This window comes from Xiphias gladius, chromosome 20 (genome assembly GCF_016859285.1).
Source record: "Xiphias gladius isolate SHS-SW01 ecotype Sanya breed wild chromosome 20, ASM1685928v1, whole genome shotgun sequence".
Taxonomy (NCBI): domain Eukaryota; kingdom Metazoa; phylum Chordata; class Actinopteri; order Istiophoriformes; family Xiphiidae; genus Xiphias; species Xiphias gladius.
In genome coordinates this window covers 4,435,586-4,455,455 of record NC_053419.1, presented here as the reverse complement: position 1 = coordinate 4,455,455, position 19,870 = coordinate 4,435,586, and the positions used below count along the sequence as shown (strand labels likewise).

Below are 19,870 nucleotides of genomic sequence, written 5' to 3'. Positions count from 1 at the left end.
GCAAAGTTACTTTCTTTGTTGCCTGGCAACGCCCCCAAACTAAACCGGACTAGGGGACTCTGAAAATCAGCTACAGACAAATTTCGAGAGTAGCGGACATTAAATATGAGGCAAAATTAACGTGAAAACGTTTTAGTAAGTTTTAACTTGATACGGAATAACTGAAAATCAAGTTGCTGACGCTGTATTTTGCTTTGCTGTCACATGCACTGCCCTTTAAAGCTTAACGTCAGTTTTGTCGAGTTGGAAATATCTTCGAATTATAACTTCCTCTGTTTATTTTACAGATTAAAAAAAAAAAGACCGAGCGGCACATGATTTAAAATGGCGGAAGAAAACACAGCTTGTGTCGGTGAACCGGCTGAGGAAAACACTGAAGGTAGAGAGTAATCACACCTAGCTAAAGGCTTTCGGAGGCTGCTAAAAAAAGTGCAGTTGACGCGTTTGAAAAGGTTCCTGAAACAGTTGAAGTTGCAGTAGAAATAAAAATACTAAGTGAAGGTCAAATGCCAGCAAAAATAGATTTACAGAAATAAGTTGAAGGATCTATTTAAATGTAAACCCTGAATAAAGTGAATGGATAATATCTTTCACCCCTAAAGTAACATGTATAATTACGGAGAGAGGCAATTTTACTAAAAGACAGTCTTTATTTAGTATCTCCTCAGCCACCCGGATGGGTCTCCAATGACCTGATGTTTTTTATAGTTTTGGTCATGACCCCAGTGCTTTTAAAAACAATGATTTCTAATAAAAAAAATTTGTCATGTGCTATTTTTTGGGGAAAACGTCACAAGTTAACGTAAATCTTCTGTAAAACTGCTGTCAAATGTTTCCTCCCTCACAGCATGTGATACTGAAAACTCAGTAACGCAGCAAGAGCCTGAGGAGGAATCAAAAAAGCAGCTCTCCGCAGACATGTACTACAACTATGAGGATCTTCACTCCAGACCATCCGTCACACCCGACTCTGAAATCCCAGAGAACCTCCTGCACCTCTCGTATCCTTCTTTGAGAAATTGTTCCCTGAAAAATGTTTCACACCACAGTTCTTCTCACATTGGCTCATCACTCTTAGCAGACAGAGGCTAATAAACATGTATCAGAAGGACGGTCAACCCAGTTAGTGTTCTTCAGTTCAGCTCGCAAGTTCAGGGTTTTCATCTCATTGACAAAGAAATTTATTCTGAGAAAAAGCCCTATACATGGCTTTCTAGACAAAATGAAACCTGTTTTGATCTGACTTTGAAGTCTCAGTCGTCATTGCCTGAAGTTTCTCATTTTCAGGCCTGTTCCTGTTTGCTTGTTAGTTCACAGGCTTATTACAGGGTAAGATAAAATAAAATAACACACTACTGATCATTATGTATTTTATTCAAATAACTATTTGAATGACAATAAAATACCATATACAATATACACATTACTTAGACTATGTAAGAGAACTGTGCAAGTATTTGCAGCCATTATGTGTATACTATTAATAATATAACTATAGGTATATAGACATAAGTATGACTAGTAATAAAGTAATCGTGTATTCATGCATAGTATATAATGAGTTTATTTATAATATAATATGTGGACAGTATATGTGTCATACACAGACTATTCAGTAATAACATACAGTGAATCTGATTTTGATCCTTAATTTCATTCTACATTTAGTCACTCTTTTGGCTACGACAGCGGGCGCAGGGCGAACCTTCAGCTGCTGGATGATAGAACTCTGATCTTCGTAGCAGGCAACCTGCTCGTTATGCTGGACATTTCCACCAAGGAGCAGAGATACCTCCGCTCCTGCAGCGGAGGAGGAATCGGCTCCATCACGGTGAGATGGGTGACAAACTACAGTATATATGTCCTGTACGAGTGTGACAGAAAGCAGTAAAATGCTGCTCAGATGGAAAAACAGAAAGATAACTTTACATTTACTCCAGTAAAGCTTTGAAGTCGTGGTACTTGAGTAGCTGTTTGAGGATTTATACTTTGACTTTGCTATATTTTAAAATAAAGAGTTAAAAATATGAATTAGGAAATTAACTGACACAAAAATGATACAAAAATGATCATAAATGTTTTTATTGTAAGACTATCAAGAACCTGACTACAATTTCTCAAAAATACTCCACACGGATGTGGAGCAAAAATGCCTTACTGATACTGAAATGCTTTCACATCTGTGTGTGTGTGTGTGTGTGTGTGTGTGTGTGTGTGTGTGTGTGTGTGTGTGTGTGTGTGTGTGTGTGTGTGTGTGTGTGGGGTGTGTATGAAAAGACACACCCTAGCAAAGAGTACTTTGTTGCAGCAGAGAAGGGAAACCAGCCCAACATCACAGTATATGAATATCCCTCGTTACGACTGTACCGCATCCTCAGAGGTAAATGGGACCAAGATGCAATCAGTGTCATCTTTGTCACATCTATTATTTTTCATTATTTGATGATCCTGTTTTAACCTGCATGTCTATAGGTGGTACAGAGCATGCGTACAGCTTTGTGGATTTTAACCGTGACGGGACCCTGCTGGCCAGCGTGGGCAGCGCATCTGACTACATGCTGACGCTGTGGAACTGGAGGCAGGAGCAGGTGATGCTGAGATGCAAGGCCATTTCGCAGGAGGTCTACCGAGTCAGCTTCTCCCCATACAACCCAGGACTGCTCACATCGTCAGGATTTGGACACATTAAGTAAAGGATCTACTGAATAATCCTAAAGCCCTACAACCCTGCTACAAAAACAGTGCTATGATTTACATTTTTACGCCCACTCAGTTACTTTTTCCTGGTGGATAACTGAGCAAATGGATTAAGATTAAGTCTAGTTTACTAGCAGAAAATGTTCTAGGGATTTATAACAATAGTAAACATGAGGTTTTTGTCTTGGCCCGTCTGAATCAAAAAACAAGTAATTTTTTCTTTCTTTTGACATTTAACAATCATATAAGGACATAACCCATCAGAGTAGAGACCAATTCCTTAAAGTTTTGAGAAACAGGTGGATGTAATCATAACGAGAGTGAAAGATCCACACCTCAGGTATTAAACTCATTTAGATAAGGGAAGACTTTGGTGCTTTTAAAGGAATAGTTTTACATTTTGCTAATTTTGCGAATTTTGCTTTCTTGCAGTGGGTTTGATGAGAAGATCGCTACTACTCTCATATCTGTCTATTCAATATAAAACTGGAGCTAGCAGCGGTTAGCTTAGCTTAACATACTTATGCGAACAGGGGGAAACAGCTAGCCTGGCTCTGTCCAAAGGAAACTAAATCCACCTTTATACCTCTAGCACCTCTAAAGCTAACTAATTGACATGTTATATCATGTACAAAAATCCAAGTGTAAAAATGCAAAATTGCGGTTTTACTGTGGGTAATGTGACTATTTCTTGGACAGGACCAGTGACTTCCTGAAGTCTTCATTACTGTGAGATTACCACGCAACAAGAGGAAACTCCAGGAAATCACTGCTGTAGGCCAAGAAATAGTCCAGAACATAGTAGAGCTGAATTAGTCCCTTACATTGATATTGATATGTTTTATTTTCTTCATATAAGGTGAAAATACCTTCTCTCCCTCTCTCTATCAGGTTCTGGAAAATGGCTAGCACATTCACAGGTCTTAAACTGCAAGGGCTTATGGGACATTTTGGGAAAACTGCAGCGACTGATATTGAGGGCTACGTGGAACTTCCTGATGGAAAGGTCTGCTGTCCTGACAGGTTGGATTTGTCCACAAGTCAAGAAGGCCTGGAAATGTAGTGAACAGGACTAAGAGTGTCTACGGCTATACTATCAGCTCTGTGAGGTGTACTTAGGAAGTTCAGTGCTTTGAGCTAAGTGTCAGCATGCTAACATGCCCACAATGACATTGTTAACATTTTGATGTTTAGCAGGTATGTTTGCCATGTTCACTATCTTACGATAGTGCTGTTCTTTGTGTTAAGTGTTAATTAGCACTAAACGGGAAGTACAGCTGAGGCTGATGGACATGTCATGAGTTTTTACAGGTATTTGTTTATAAACCAAAATATTGGACAAGTTCAAGATTTGACCTGATGACACCAGATGAAAAGTCAGTGGATCAAAGTTATACAATTCATCCTGAGGGGAAAATGAATGTATGTATACAGTGACATGGTGATCTATCCAACATTGTGTCATGATTTCAGTCAACATTGCAATCTGTAAAGCCATGTCACTACCATTAGTTAAAACATAGTTTGCTGATGTCCAGATCAAAGATGTTTCCATTTTTAGATTTTTTTTTGGATTTTGTCCAATGACTGATTGCTATAACCGCACAAAATGTAAAACATGTTACAGTGATAATAATTTCTCCATCTAAAGGAGTACAGCAGCTTTACTGATACCAAGATGACTTTAGGCATAAGGCATAGACCAAAGTCAGACCTCTCTCACCACAAGATTATTGATCAAGATCATGTGATCTGATCAAAAGCCCTTTTGTGGTGTCATTGTTTTTGTCTGCTGCCCTTTGCAAGGTCAGGGGTGAACTTTCAACAGTATTTTGGTTTGAAAAATCCTCTGTAAGACGGAAGAGAGCAAATACTTATTGCTGACCCTCGTCTCCCTGTGTGTCTTCCTGTCAGGTGGTGTCTGGCACAGACCGGGGCAACTTGCTGCTGTGGGATGGAAATGCCATTAAGGTGGAGATTTGCCGAAAGGAGGGGCGGAGCTGCCACGCCGGGATGGTTCAGCCGTTTGCCCTTGAGGATGGGCAGCTGATGACGATTGGCTCTGATGGAGTGGTCCGGGTAGGATACTTGCAATAAAATAACCTCATACCCTCAATGTGCTTCACTTTTAGAACGAGTCTATCAATTTTGTTATTAGATATCTTTTTAAAAGATTTTTTGACTGTTTGTCAATAATTTCCACATTACTTATGGTTTTTATTTTAAACCATTTCTTATGCAAATGTCTTCTGAAGGCAGCAGGATTCATCCCAAAAACATTGTCACATTATATTGACATATACTGATTAGAGTCCTCAGCCCAAAACACTGTGATATTTGATTTTGCCTGGAATATAACACAGGTTTACCCTAGAGTGAGACATTTCCCGCAAAAGGGCGGAATGCAGAAGACAGATGTTCAATGAGGAGGTGTAACATTTGCTCTTCTTCATGGCATCCAACTAAATGTACCGAAATCAGGCATTATTCTGTGTTTTTCTTACTATTAACAAATGAAAAGACCAAAACCAAAAATGTTGTTGTAGTCTGTCTCATAATACTTTCCTTGCTACCTTGTCTGTGGGAGTCAGCCTAAAGCGTATTTGTTCCTACTGAAGATGTAAATCTTTAAAGCAGGTCATACGTATGTGGTTTTATTTTTAAAAAAAGGCTCAGTAATTTCTGAAAACAGCTCAGCACTGTAGTTTTGAGAGACTATTACTCAAGCAAGAGTAACAATACAGTTGTTGGGGATTGTTTTCAGCAGTGGATTAATACACATTTGGTGCACCAGTATTGGACTCAAAAAAGTCACCAGATAAAGTCCAAACAAAACACAGAGAGTGATGGTTGGCGCAAAAATATACACAGATAATATAACAAATATTTGGACATAAACAGTTAGAAATGAAAAATAACAGGAAGACGGTAAAAATGCATCAAATTAAATAAATAAAAGAAATAAATGAAGCTGGTTTAAAAAGGTTATTACAAATTTAGATATACATCAAATTAGACAATATTTTCTATTATATATTTTACTTGCAATTCGAAGCTGTTTGCACTTGAAGCAGTTTTATGTGAGTTGCCAACATTTGTCAATCTGAAGAGGCTCTGTATAGAAATTGGATTATCTATTTTAGATTTTGAAGAGATAGTTGACCCTTCTTCACAATCCTAATAAGACTGATTGAACAGGGACGAAGAGAATTTCTGTAATCATGTATTTCTATAACCAAACCTCCCACACCCTATCTCCTGCAGGGCTGGGACTTTGAGAGCATCGACGCTGCTGACAGTAACAGCGTCAACAGCAGGTTTGAGATGGAGCCGATGAATGAGATGGTGGTCGGACACAATGTGTGCCTGTCTTCTATGGTGAAGAGCTCCCTGCCTGACTCGTTTATCTGGTTTGCTCAGGTCAGAGGACACAAAGACAAAGGTCACTAATTAAAACCCTTTGTAATACATGATCCTGATCTCTCTGCTATGTGGTCTTGTACTGTAGGATTCCAGTGGAGCCATCTGGAAACTGGATCTTTCATTCACCTACACGGCAAGTAGACTGAGACTTAGGTTTTTTTATAGACACCATGTGTATATTATACTTTGTTAGAAAAAATACACTAATGAAGTATTTTGACAAAAAGTCAGGGTCCTCGAACTGAGCTTTTTCTATAACTTGCATGAATCAAAAATGAAGGACTTCATCTGTGTTTATTCTGAACATCCCACATAAGATAAATATCAGATCAAAAAATAATTTTGCTTACTTAAATGGATTTATAATCAGCAGCTCGTTTGAGTTTTTCTCTTTACTTTGTGTAATCAGAGGATTTTCGGAGCTGTGCTAATTGTAAGAACACCTAGTGTAGTGCAAACTACAGTGAACAGTGTTTTCTGCAGCAGGAACACATCGACTTTTGGGTGTGTGAGGAGAGATAATATGATTAAAATAGTTTAAACTAATCTTCAAGGCATTTTTCTTGGAAAATATGTAAATAAAAACAATGTTTCTTACATTTTACATTTATTTGTTTACTATACTATTGTAGCAAGTTATCATTTGGCTCAATACAACTTATTTTAATACCCTTCAAACATCTTGAATAAAACATAAAGCACAGGATATTTTATCATCACGTGTTCCAATAAATTGTAAAAAGCACAGTGTGTGATAACAGTTGATGTATCATCTGTCTGCAGACTCCTGATCCAGAGTGCCTGTTTTCCTTCCATGCTGGAGCGATCCAGGGCCTGGACGTGTCGAAGAAATCCCACTTGATGGCCACGACCGCCTTAGACCGTGAGTCACACGCATTTCCGCACGTGCACACATATTGACACATACACACACTCAGACAATAACAGCTACTGTGTCTCTCCCTTCTTTCCAGGTTCAGTCAAAGTTTTTGACTTCCTGGCAAAAAGAGAGCTGACCACCAGCCGCTTCAATCAGGGTGGAACTGCTCTCAGCTGGGCTCCACCTTTGGTAAGTGTGTCGGTATGAAAATGAATCACGCTGCCACATTCGATGTGTATTGCCAGAAAACTGACCTCTGTAGTTTGTCTTTAGGTGAACCAGAGTGGAAGTTTACTGGTGACAGGTTTTGAGGACGGGGTGGTCCGATTACTGGAGCTGTACGACCCTCAGAGGTTGCATGTGGTCACCGGGCGCAGCCCCAAAGGAGACGCCAAGCTGCGCCTCAAACAAGCCTTCAAACCCCATAATGCCCCTGTAACTGCTGTGGCATATGAGCGAAATGGAGACATCTTAGCCACAGGGGTAAGAGGTTTTCCAGGAAAACTGTGTTTATCTCTGTGAGAGCCAGTACTAGAAAACCCACAACTACTTAGGAAACAGCAGTTTGTCAAAATACTTGTTTACTATTATGAAAAACACAACTGTGATTGTCCGTCACCTATTAATTGAAACTTAATTTATGAAATCTTATATTTTGAAAATAGGCTTAAAAGTTTAAACGAATTTGCCACTGATCTTTTGAGTATTATCACTGATTGCCTGCACACTTGAAAGGTGGCTCTGAAAAGTTTGTAACTTGTTCTTTGGTTGATGATCGCTGCTGCAGTTAGCCTGGACTGAGGAGGTTTCTTAACTAGTTACAATTTATTTGTTCAGTAGGAAGTGTCTTTAAGATTAAGATACTGAGAGACCTGAGAACAAATTACATATACACAAGATCAGAACAATATGAGTCAGTTATTAAAACAATCGCCAATATTATGATATAATCAATAAGAAGGTGCATAGTACCAGTTACTGTCTCCCCCAGTTCAGAGTTAATATGAGGGACTTTTAAAGGTAAGAACCATTGCACACCAAGGGCCGGTTTCACAAAGACAGACATTGACTACTGCTTAGATCTTACTAAAAGTCACACTAATGGACATCTAAATTCATCCGTTGCACAAAGCTAGTTCCTAATTGTCTTCATTGGGACTAATTGACAATGACTTCTGGGTAAGTTAAGACTGTTTTCTAACAAAAAAAACATGGCTGGCCTAGTAATTCATCACTCAGACAGAAAATGTTCCCCCTTAGTAAGAATTCAACAGTAGGGACATTTTACTTGGGAAATTCAGTTAAGACTGTAAGAATAAAAACAAAAACCCTGATTTCGAAAAAATTGCAACAATAGTAAATACCGTTAATCCCACAGTGAACAGCAGCCACAAAGGCTCTGTATATTTCTAAGAGGTGGTTGTGGTCTCTTAAAACTATTTCGCTTCTCATTACTCACTCTGCAACACTGTTAACAAACCACAAATTATGAACCATCTTTTCCTCTTTTTTATCATTTGGAGCTTCTGGTCAGCAGGTGTCAGTTGACTGTTGCCATGGAAACATTGCTCTTAGATTAGAGGTAGCCTGGGGGTAGGGTGTCTAACTTTTTAGTCTTAAAATAAGTCGTTATTTTAGTGAAAATGTTTAACTTGCATTAGACTAATCTAAGAGCATAATTAGGACTGGCCTCACACTACAGACCAGTCTGAAAGCTCTTTGTGAAACCACCCCCACGTCACTGCACATGTCTGAGACTAAATTGTACCATTCTTTTTGTTCTGTTTTGTTGTCTTTTCATGCATCTGGACAACAACAGTCTAAGCTAAGACAGTGCTTTGCTTTTAGTTTTTTTAAAAAAAACTTATAAACACAAGAAATGAAAATATTGAGTTCACCTAATCTTGGTTTTGTGTGAGTATTTAAATTCACAGAAATTCTGAGCTAGTGTGGAGATACTTTAACCTATCCAGTGATCTGGTGTCATGTTTATTACTGTTGCTCTGAACTCAACTAAGAATGTTACATTTCTTTTAAACTTTAAAAGTAAGAAGTATTATATTCAATGTTTCCTTGACATCTAGATGAGACTTTAGTGACTTTTTCATTATTTGCTACATTTTGGGGTGTTTTATTCTCCTTATTTTTGTTATTCATCACAACTTTCTGTTCTCTCACTGCTCAGAGCTCAGACTGCACTGTGTTCTTCTTCACTGTCGGGGAAAAATACAACCCCATCGGCTTTGTCCACGTTCCTGGGCCAGTGCAGGGGCTGGAGTGGTCACCTCATTCGCATGTAAGTCTGATCTCTGGGCACTGCTGCTGTCAGAAAGGGAAACACTCACAAATATAATTGAACTAACGCACTTTCACCCAAATATCTCTGGGGTGGAACATTACTGGTTCAACCGATTTCTTTCACATTTTTTACTCAGAGTGAAAATAGGCTGCTCATCCTGTGTCAGAGCGGTCACGTGGTTGAGGTGCAGAGTCCTGATCCAGAAGCCGAGAAGCCAACCAAAACCTTCCAGCTGCCTGAGCTGCCCAGCAGATCCTTCAGGTTCAGGAGCATCAAATCTCGAATCAAGGTCTGTGCTTGGTCTGTCTTAGCTTTTGTTTGTTGGGCTTTAATTGTACATGTCCCTTCTTATCGCTGTATTACTTCTGTATGTTTTTCTAATCTCCATTATAATTACTAATTATGTCATCTCTGTTTCCATATGTCATTCAAGTATTTTTCTTTCCTTCATTTCCTGCTGTCTTAAAGTTTATTTAAGAGGATTGCTGTATGATTGGAAATAACTAACTCCATTTCAGTCACAGTCAATTTTGTGTTTTAATTTGATTTTTTGCGTTTCAGAGAGAGGAAGAAATCGCAAGACGCCAAGATGTAAGGGAGAAGAAGAAGAAAGAGAGAGAAGAGTTACTGAAAGAATCGAAGCAGCCAGAGGCAGAGCAAGAAGAAGACGAAGAGGAGGAAGAGGAAGAGTTACCACCTATCTACATCCCCGACCCTCCAAGTCCTCTCTACTGTGGCTTCTACTCACAACCTGGCCAGTTCTGGCTCTCCATGGTACACACACAGACACGTGGACACACTCATCATCATTTATTTTCTTGTCAATACACAATTACGTCTCAACAGTCAGGAGATAATAACAACTAAGATGTTGAAGGAGATTACATAGGAATCAATCACCTAAAATCAACTGAATTACGCAACTTGTAAATCGATCAGAATAAAAAGGAGAGGAATTTTTACATCCATGTTCGACAGTCACACAGGGAGATCAAAGAAATCTAGTCATGTCAAGTCAATTTTATTTATGTAGCCCATATCACAAATTTGCCACAAGGGGATTTACAACCTGTACACCCTCTATCCTTGATTTGATTTGATTTGTAAAAACTTTCCAAAAATAACAGTGGAAAAAAAAAGGATGAAACTGCAGTAAGAGCAATAGAGGAAGGAAACCTCTTCAAGGATGGACTGACATACAGATTAGACCAACACAGAGAAATTACTGTATGGACAATGAGGACGACAAAATTATAGATGGATTGTAACACGTATGAAGAACATGGGGCCGGGAGGAAGTTGAGCAACCTTTTTAAAACGGCTGGGTATTGAACCTCAATTATTTTTTTTAGTACTGACCACAATGTATCAATAGCACAGAGTTTCGAAAAATGTCAACTACCAAAAGTATTTAAATGTTAAGTCACATTCATAATCTTGTTCACTCATTCTTTGATCCTGATTTCAAACAAAAGTAATAGTGACTGTTTCCACTTTCTTGCGCAGACTTTTTTTAGTTCTGACAGTCACAAGGACGTTGAATGACAGAGTAAATACAGTGACATAACACTAAGCATTAAATAGGCTATGATTGTATTTTCATCAATGAGAATTGAATTCGCTAACTTATTCTGCACTCCACGAAGAGAAGGAATAGAGACTTTAATTTGGATGAGATGGTGAGTGGACAGATGAGGGCAACATGGACAGTAAACTCTAGAAAGAGTGCTGGAGGAGAGAGAACTTCGTCAGAGTTAATCAGATGAATATAATCTTAGTGAGATTAATAGACAGCAAACAATTAGAAGCCTTCAGCACCATACACAGTATGATTTTATCTCCCGACTCCATACCAACTGACCCAGACAGAAACAGATTCAGTGCCATGATCTGCCTCTCCCAGTGACTCTATGCCCGACTCTGTATTTCCTGTTTTATTTTGAAATTAATTTCCTTGTGTGTGTATTGGTCGTTTTGCTTCCTTTCTCTGTGTTTTTCACTCATTGAAATCACTGAACGTTACATTCAGTCCTACTTGGTCTGATCAATTGTCACATCCAAATCGACTTTGGCTCAACAACTGTAATGTGTCTCCTTCTTGTATTGGTATGTATAGTTTCAGCATTGGTACCAAAACACGGGTACTATATCAGCAGTAGTATCAAAAAATTGCAAAAATAACAATCCGTGACAGCCTGGTAGACTAATGGTTAAGGCACATAACCATAACGTCCAATAGTTCGACTCCCAGCCTGGGTGATCTTTTTGCATGTCGTATCTACTACTACTATCAAATAAAGGCAGAATGCAGGAAAAAAAAAATTTTTTAAAAACAATATGCTAGAACATTACTAGAAGCTGATGAGAGGGTGTATTAAGGTACACTTCACAGAAATTGTCCAGGAAGGGGATCTGAGGATGAATCTTTTCCTAAAGATCCATTTTTCTCTTTTCTGTCCCTCCTGTAGGGAGGCTTTGATTCAGGGTTCTTGTATCACTGTAAGTTCTCTGAGAAGCAGGATGAGGATCCAGACCGACAGCAGGATGAGCCCTTTGACTTCCTGCCTGTTCACAACACAGATGACGACCCCATTCGCTCCGTCACCTTCAGGTAGCTGGAGGGCAAACGAACAAATCAGTATTCTTTTAACTCTACAGCCTCCTTCACATATTGAACTACAATAACACTACCTGTCTAAGATGGTAGTTGAAGCGTCCTACCTGTAGCTTTGTTGTTTTGGTGTTTTGTAGCTCAAATAGGCAGCTGTTGCTCTGCGGGATGCACTCAGGTTCCATCAGGGTTTACCCGCTGCAGCCCGGTGACCACAGCCTCACCTCCATGCAGGCCTACTGGGCTCTCAGTGTTCACGACAACCAGTATGGACACCTGTGCCACATTCGCTGTAGCCATGACGACCACTTTGTGCTGACAGCGGGAGATGATGGGAACATCTTCTCTTACAGCCTGCTTCCTCCAGAGGAGCTGCAGAAAGGCCTGCAGAGAAAGAGGGCCAAGGTTCCTTCACCCAGGGTTGGTCCACATTTTATTAACATTTTGTTTTTTTCACATTTCTTTCACATTGGTTTATATATTTAAAGAAATGTGAATTAAAAAGGACTTTAAAAAGGAATCTGACTGTGCAGTTCAGGTGTTAACAGATGTCACGCACTTAAACGAGGTCTAAACTGTCACAGCTATCATTTTTTGATTGAGGCCTTTAGCCACATCAGCAGTGATTTGTTTAATAGACATAATCAAACAGGTCTGATTTTTTTAGAGGGAAAAAATATGAATGGCCCGTAAAAGCAACTGGATGGTTGAAGCTGAATATCAATTAAAACCATACACCATCTTGTTCGCATGTTATTCTAACAGGTGGGTCTTGAAAATGAGGTGTTGGCTCAGGACATTGAGGACCCAGCAGCTTACAGGTAAGTGAGAATGAACTGTTTAGGGATAATCTGTTTTTTATTTCTCTGTGTATCTATCACTTTTCTTTCTTTCTGTCTCTCTCCATTTATTAAAATTATTTATTGAGTAGGTAACTGTGTTGTTGTACTGTATTTGCTGTTATTTGACTCACTCTGACTCAAGAAACTGCCCCCCCCCCAACTGACTCCCTCCAGCATAGAGACAGCTAAACAGAAGTTACTGAAGGACCGTCTGCGTCGGGAGGCCGAGCTGAAGATTGCAGGGAAAAGGAAGAAGCTGGCTGAGCTTCAGAAGAAGTTTAAACAGCTGCTGAACTACAACCAGAGTCTGCCGGAGCACGTTCGCCTGAAACCTGTGGTACAGACACACACACCTGGGTCTTATCCATGGGTCTGACAGTTCATGCTGTTTTACATTGCAGCTGCACTTATCTAATTTGGTTTTAAAATGATGCTAAAACTAGAAGATGCACCTAAAATTCACACCAGAAGTTAGACATCAGTGGTGTGTCATGTGTACATCTTGTCCCGATCGATCCTCACTTCCACTACAAATAAGAGAAAAAGCTCTATTGGTATGATTAAAGTGCAAAAGTAGTTATTAAAGCACACTATCATTATTATTAGAATTATTATTGCCCACTGACAGAAGCTTTATACAGTATGTTTAGAGTCTATGTCAGACAGCATGTCAGACTGATGGATGGCTGTCACTCCCATTCAGTTCAGCTTTTAGCACTTAAAAAATATGTAGACCAGTAACATTTTGGGACAAAATCATGTCTCACAGTGACATTATGTTTACATACACTTAAGTGACCAGGTTACTCAGAGAAATCAGGTTATGCAGGTAATCAGAAGACGCGTTTACATGTGCTGTAGTAGGCATGGAAGCATGGCTTATATGAAGTGAGAGAAGGCCCTGCTTGCTGGCTTGTTTAGACGTATAGAGGTGACTTTGTGTTAGTTTTGAGGTGTATGTTTACATATGTCGAGCTGTGTTTACATAGAGGCCCTAGGTCAAAGGTCGTCAGAGGGGGCCTCACAGTTTGGAAAAGGAAGTTAATGCTTTGTGACTGAAACCATATATTAGTGACAGTTTTTAGGAAAACAACTGCCTTATTTAAGAGTCGGTGGTCAAGACTGATTTTTTAAATGATAATTATTGTCTGTTACTGATTTTCAGAGTGGTTCATTGGCTTCACACCCGCTCACAAGCAGATCTGCAGATGCTTGACTTGACGCTGTTCTTCTTTGTTTTAAACCTTTATATGCAATCAAGACGGTGTCAGCAGAGTCTCCTTCATCCTCCTCACATCATCAACACCACCTAATAAACTACAACTTACAAGGTCCAACTACAGTTTCATTTGTAGTTGGACCTTGGATGGAATTATTAAATCCAAAAAATCATCCCCACACACACCTTTCCTTACCGACTGTAACAAGGTCTCTTAAGCAAATTTAAACAGACTGATTTGGGATACCTGTCAATACAGGATGAAAAGGTTAGGGCAAGGGCTAGGGTTAGGCATGTTATCATTCAATTTTGGGTTAGTCTCCAGGGAATACGTGTAAGGTAATACAATTTCCTCAGTTATGTCTGGTATGTGTGTTTCTGTGTGTAGGAGCTGCAGCTGGACCGGCGTTTCATTGAACAGGCAGAAAGGGTTAAGTCGCAGCGGATCACGGAGGTCAGAAAGCAGCTGGGCTGGGAGGAGGAGCACAGCCGCATAGCACTCAGCAAACTGCAGGACTGGTACTGACTGAACACACACACACACACACAAAAAAATGTTCCATTATCCCCATGGGGACACTCATTGACAAACCCTAACCTAAACTGGATACCCTACCCTGCTTATGGAAAACAGCTTTCTGGTTTACCTCAGGTTTAAGAAATCGAGATGCTGGAGAAAGCCGACCTGACCCTTAAAAACCAACCCTCAAAAAGCTGTCCCCCATGGGTTAGTGAGCATTCAGGTTAAAGTCCCCATTGGGATAACAGAACAAGCCCACATACACACACCACACCACACCACACCACACCCATCTGAATTATAACAATTCAAAATACGTTAAAAAAGCTACAGTGATTAAATAATATTGATATAATAATAATAAATGATAATTATTGTCTGTTAGTGACTAGTTAATCGCTCCTTTTTTTCTGTTTAGATGATCAGATGTTATTTTCCTTTTTTGAAACTTGTCTATGTTACAACTTTGGTAAATAAGTTTTATCTAGCTCACTGCACATGCTTCAGCTAAATTATGAGTGCTTTAGCTGGTGGACATAAAGATTGTTTATCTTAGATATGATTATTTATACACGAGTTTAAATATTCGACCTGACATCCTAAGAGGTTTTGATTTAATTACATTTTAGAAGTAAAAGATAACCAGCCTCCAACCAGAATGAAACCCTCCACGCATGTGTTTGTTTACAGGTCCCAGCACTCTCTGATGGTCACCGTGGTCGCCATCTGCACCAACCACAGAGTCTCTACCTACCGTTTGCCAACGCTCAAAGAGCCTTCAACCCAGCCCAGACATCAGAGTACACCTAACCGGCCTGACAGAGACAGAGATGCCACACTAGAACGCAGGAAATCCAGAGCTGAGCCTGCAAAAGACAGCAGTAAAATAGAAGGTAGGAATGTGTTTGTGTGTTTGTTTCACCTTTCAAAGACATGCTTGACCTATGACCTGTGTGTGTGTGCTCCAGAAGAGGAGGTGCTACGCGCCAAGGTTACTCGTCCAGCGGGGATTAAGCTGGGAGATCGGCAGGTTGAGAGGCTCAAAAAGGCTACAGAGAAAGCTGAACAAGCTCGAGCCAAAATAGAGAAGAGGAAGCAGGAATGGGCCCAACTGTGAGTGCAATGTTCAACAACATCACCTCCGTCCTCTCGACTTTAATTAAATTTACATGGCAATTACCGTTTTGTGTTATGGTTATGGTCCTCCCTGTATTCTTAAAGATCAATTTAAAAAATGCAGTGCCAGATTAACCTGCGAGAGGACTCTGGAGCCTAAAAAAATGTAACTGTTGCAATGCTGGGGCAAAACTGTGCTGCATTGTTGTTGCCTCAGTTACGCAGAGAAGCCAGACGAGAACTGTGAGGATCCGCAGGATGTGCAGGCCATCCGCGAAGCCAAAGAGAACATCGGAGACTTAAAACTAAAGTCAGCCAAAGACTTCACAGTGCCGAAACACCTGAGGATGAATGCTGAGAGGAAGCGAGCAGAGCTGATAGGACTGGAGGAAAATGTACACACAAGAACACACAAACACACTTATGCTACTACTCATTCACAGCATGAACCTTTGAACTGTTTAAATTCTATTTTTTGTCTTTTTTTTCAGTAAAAGAAGAAACACATACACACACACACACACACACACACACACACACACACACACACACACATATATGTATATATATACATATATATTTGTAATATACATACATACATACATATAGTATATGAGGTGCAGATGTATTGTTGCATCTGAATGTCAGGTGAAAACAATTTAAAGGTTCCCTGTGGAGTTTTACAACTCTAGTAGTGCTATGGAGCATTTATTTATTTATTTATTCTATTAGTGGGTCCCCGTTTTGTTTATCTTGTGCACGTGACTGATGCAATATGCAATCCTATCCTATGGTGTGACACTATTCCACTGATCAACAGGTGACAGCAAAACAGCAAGCAGTGCACCAGCAAACACCAGGAAGGAAACGGCAAGGCAGTAAACATGGATGTAAATAATGTTGGGTTTAAAGTACTTAAAAAATGAGCTTGGCAAATCTTTTGTGAGGAGGGAAATGCACTTGACACATTTGTTGTTTTGGTGTGTAACATTGAATGTAAACATAACTTTTGTTTGTTTACAAGAAAACTCCACAAGGCCCCTTTAATGAGATGATTAAAACAAAGACTCCTCAACAACATGTAGTAATAATTTGTGGTCTGGATACATGGTGCTCATTTTAAAAATCCTGTACATACAGCTGAAATGATTAGTCAGTCACAAAGCAAAAATGTCAGTAATTCATCAGTTCCAAGTTCTCAATTGTCGAGATGTGCTACTTTTCCTTGTCATGTGTGATGTCAATTAATAGTGAATTGAATATGTTTTGGTTTGGACAGTTGGTTGGACAAAATAAGTAATTTAATGACTTTATGAAATTGCGATGGGTATTTTTCACATTTTTATGACATTTTGTAGAATAAACAATTAGTTGATCGATCTTGATCATCGGCAGGTTAATCCATAATGAAGATATTTGTTAGTCATAGCACTAGCTGGATGTAAAATACATATGAAATTATTTGAAGCAAGATTTTATGTGACATACTACCAGTCTATCTCCTTAAAAAATCCAAGAGAGGAAGAAAATGAAATCCCATTTTGTTGATTAATCATATATATAATTAAAGGAATTTTTCAAAATTTTGATTCATTTTAATAATTCATTAGTTCTTTGAGTCATTTACTAAGTAAAAATTCAAAACATTCTCTGGTTCCAGCCTCTCAAATTTGAGGATTTACTGCTTGTCTCAGTTTTCTATTGTTGTAAACAATATATCTTTAGGTTTGAACTATTGTTCGGACAAAAACAAGAAGAGAAACAAGAAGTTAAACAAGAACTTTGGGGTCTGGGAATTTCTCACTTTTTTAAGTTAACAGAGTAAATCATTAACAGATTGATTAAATATATATATATATATATATATATATATATATATATATATATATATATATATTAATCAATAATGGAAAGCACACAAGTTGCAGGTATATCAAATTCATTTATTGACTCCCTCCATCCTCTCAGATCCGTGAGAAGCAGACTGAGATGAATGGACGTATTATGGCGTTGCGGGACTCCAAGGTGCGCCTGGTGTCTCAGTTGTGTGCTCAGGCTCAGCGGCTTCACAAGGTCCAGCAGCGTCTAGCAGCCCATCTCCACCGCCCTCCACCCGCCTTGCCAACCATATTACCAGAGGAAACCCCAGAGAGGAGGCTGCAGTACAGCCGCACCACCCTGGAGCGATACCATGTTTTGAAGGAACAGAGGTACAAGAATTATTATGATCCAAGACCAAGTCTACACTCAGACCAAAGTTCACAATAAGTACTGTACTTTTTTGTTCTGCAGAAAAGACCAGCGGATGTATAGCAGGAGTCAGTTATCAGTAATTCCTGCTATACATCTGCAGTCTTAAAAAGGGTAACATTGGTCAGTTTTGGGTTTAACAAAAGTGGTTTTAGTGGTTTAAAAAAAACTTTCTTTCAGACCACCTTTTGTAGATAAAAATATTTTTCATTCACTTTGATTGGGGAAGCCATTTGTCCTGAATTGTGGTACATGAATTCGCCATTTTCTGTCCATCTATATATTCAACTGCATTTTCATGCAGGCTATTTAAACAGACAGTAGTCTTTCTGAGTGGGAGCAAAGCTATTAGGGGTGGGCCAGCCAAATAATTTCTTTATATGGGCCAAGCTGGTTGTTTGATTACAAAAAATTAAGCAGATAAATAATCTTTTGATCATCTGCTAATGATAATCAGTATATCTACCTTTTTAATTTTTAACAGGTTTAAGGCCATGCAGCAGGAGGAGCAAGAGGGAGTTACATGTTTGTTGGAACAGCTGGAGAAAGATATGGAGGGGGAGAAGGAGAAAGAGGACGAAGATCAGGAGAGAGGAGAAGAGGGGACTTCCAGTCCATCAGCTTCATATGTAATCAGAGAAGAAGAAGAGATGCAAGTGGAGGAAGGAGTGGAGCTGAGTGAGCTGGAGGAAGAGTTGTGGAGGGAGGAGGAGATCAGACTGCTGCATGAGCAGGACTCCCTGCTGGAGCAGGTCTGTGATCATCATTAAACAATGAATCAAACGAAAGGCCATTACGTTAGATTAAATGTGTAATAATAAACAAAATATCACATCTCATATTACAGTGTATTACATTGTAATATGATCTGCTGATATGTTTTTTTTAAATCATCAGATGGAGAGTGCGGTGTGTCAGTTTGATGCAGAGCTCCTGCTGCTGCGTCACCAGAAGCTGCGACTGGACTGGCAGCTGAAGGCGGCTGACCTCCGTCAGCTGACGCTCTACCAGGAGCTGCTGCTCCTCAAAGAGTTCGAGAGGAGGGAGGACAGCCTGCAGGAGAAGCTCAACAGACGCATTAAGGAGGAGAACAGCATCATGGTGCGAGAATGTTTATGTACCTGTGGAGTGGTTGATATGGATAGTCTTTTCATTTTCTCATGTACTTAAGCAATCTTTTTAAAGGACAATACCAGTGTTTTTTACATTTTAGCCCATTATTGCATGCTACAATATTGCTAACCATAGTTTTTTTAGATATTTGTTTTCCGTCCTTCAGGCAGCCAATGATTTCAATTCAGTTCCATTAAGAAGGGAAATCACTTTTTTGAAAGCCCCTGACTTTTCTGCTCCCCAGTAGTGGTATCAAAGTGGTAAACAGCAATGTCTGCAGCTAAAAGAAACACATCAACTGCACAGATCCTCACTAAGATCGTCTTATTTGTCTATAAACAAAAGCTTTTGCCATCAGTCATTCAGTCAGTCAAAATCACATTTAAGAGTTGCTATAGTGACTTAAATATTTGACACATTGTGGCTTTAACTGTTGTTGCGGTTTGCTAAAGTAGTGCATTTTTTCAAATCAGTATTTTCATCCATTCTTGATTGACTCAGGTCAGGACCATTGCATACATAGTACAGACCAAATATAGACTGATGAGCTAAAACATAATGACCAGCACAGCCACTCTGACTGGTCTGTGGCTATACAGCCCCCATACGCAGAAGGGTGTGGTGCACTGTGTGTCGTGACATATTCCTCCCATTACCATCATTAAAATTTTCTCCAGCTTGTGCCACAGTACTCCCTCCGTCAGTTCGGACCAGACGGGATAGACTTCACAACAACATTGTCACTTGTCACCATTTCTCGGCTTGTCTCATCACGCTTGAGCCTGTTTCGGAGATGCTTTGACCCAATTGTCTGGCCATAGTGATTTGGCCCCTGTCAAAGTCAGTTCTTTACACCTGCCCATTTCTCCTGCATCCAACATGTTGACTTCAAGGACCGAC

General features: G+C 39.6%; 1 protein-coding gene across 1 annotated transcript in view; it reads left to right on the top strand.

The window, feature by feature from the left end:
- The first annotated feature begins 324 nt into the window (after nucleotides 1-324).
- The window catches only part of LOC120806665 (cilia- and flagella-associated protein 44), a 29,327-nt gene continuing 9,781 nt past the window's right edge, over nucleotides 325-19,870 (top strand). Inside the window, exons 1-26 of the mRNA XM_040158033.1 lie at nucleotides 325-379; nucleotides 848-1,001; nucleotides 1,669-1,831; nucleotides 2,278-2,380; nucleotides 2,473-2,689; nucleotides 3,589-3,703; nucleotides 4,612-4,776; nucleotides 5,962-6,117; nucleotides 6,206-6,253; nucleotides 6,904-7,003; nucleotides 7,095-7,189; nucleotides 7,274-7,483; nucleotides 9,186-9,296; nucleotides 9,436-9,588; nucleotides 9,861-10,073; nucleotides 11,768-11,910; nucleotides 12,051-12,330; nucleotides 12,676-12,731; nucleotides 12,927-13,089; nucleotides 14,360-14,490; nucleotides 15,182-15,384; nucleotides 15,460-15,604; nucleotides 15,825-16,002; nucleotides 17,576-17,817; nucleotides 18,342-18,609; nucleotides 18,755-18,958. Coding sequence (XP_040013967.1) covers nucleotides 325-379; nucleotides 848-1,001; nucleotides 1,669-1,831; nucleotides 2,278-2,380; nucleotides 2,473-2,689; nucleotides 3,589-3,703; nucleotides 4,612-4,776; nucleotides 5,962-6,117; nucleotides 6,206-6,253; nucleotides 6,904-7,003; nucleotides 7,095-7,189; nucleotides 7,274-7,483; nucleotides 9,186-9,296; nucleotides 9,436-9,588; nucleotides 9,861-10,073; nucleotides 11,768-11,910; nucleotides 12,051-12,330; nucleotides 12,676-12,731; nucleotides 12,927-13,089; nucleotides 14,360-14,490; nucleotides 15,182-15,384; nucleotides 15,460-15,604; nucleotides 15,825-16,002; nucleotides 17,576-17,817; nucleotides 18,342-18,609; nucleotides 18,755-18,958 — 4,071 coding nt within the window. The remainder of the gene's footprint in view (nucleotides 380-847; nucleotides 1,002-1,668; nucleotides 1,832-2,277; nucleotides 2,381-2,472; nucleotides 2,690-3,588; nucleotides 3,704-4,611; nucleotides 4,777-5,961; nucleotides 6,118-6,205; nucleotides 6,254-6,903; nucleotides 7,004-7,094; nucleotides 7,190-7,273; nucleotides 7,484-9,185; nucleotides 9,297-9,435; nucleotides 9,589-9,860; nucleotides 10,074-11,767; nucleotides 11,911-12,050; nucleotides 12,331-12,675; nucleotides 12,732-12,926; nucleotides 13,090-14,359; nucleotides 14,491-15,181; nucleotides 15,385-15,459; nucleotides 15,605-15,824; nucleotides 16,003-17,575; nucleotides 17,818-18,341; nucleotides 18,610-18,754; nucleotides 18,959-19,870) is intronic.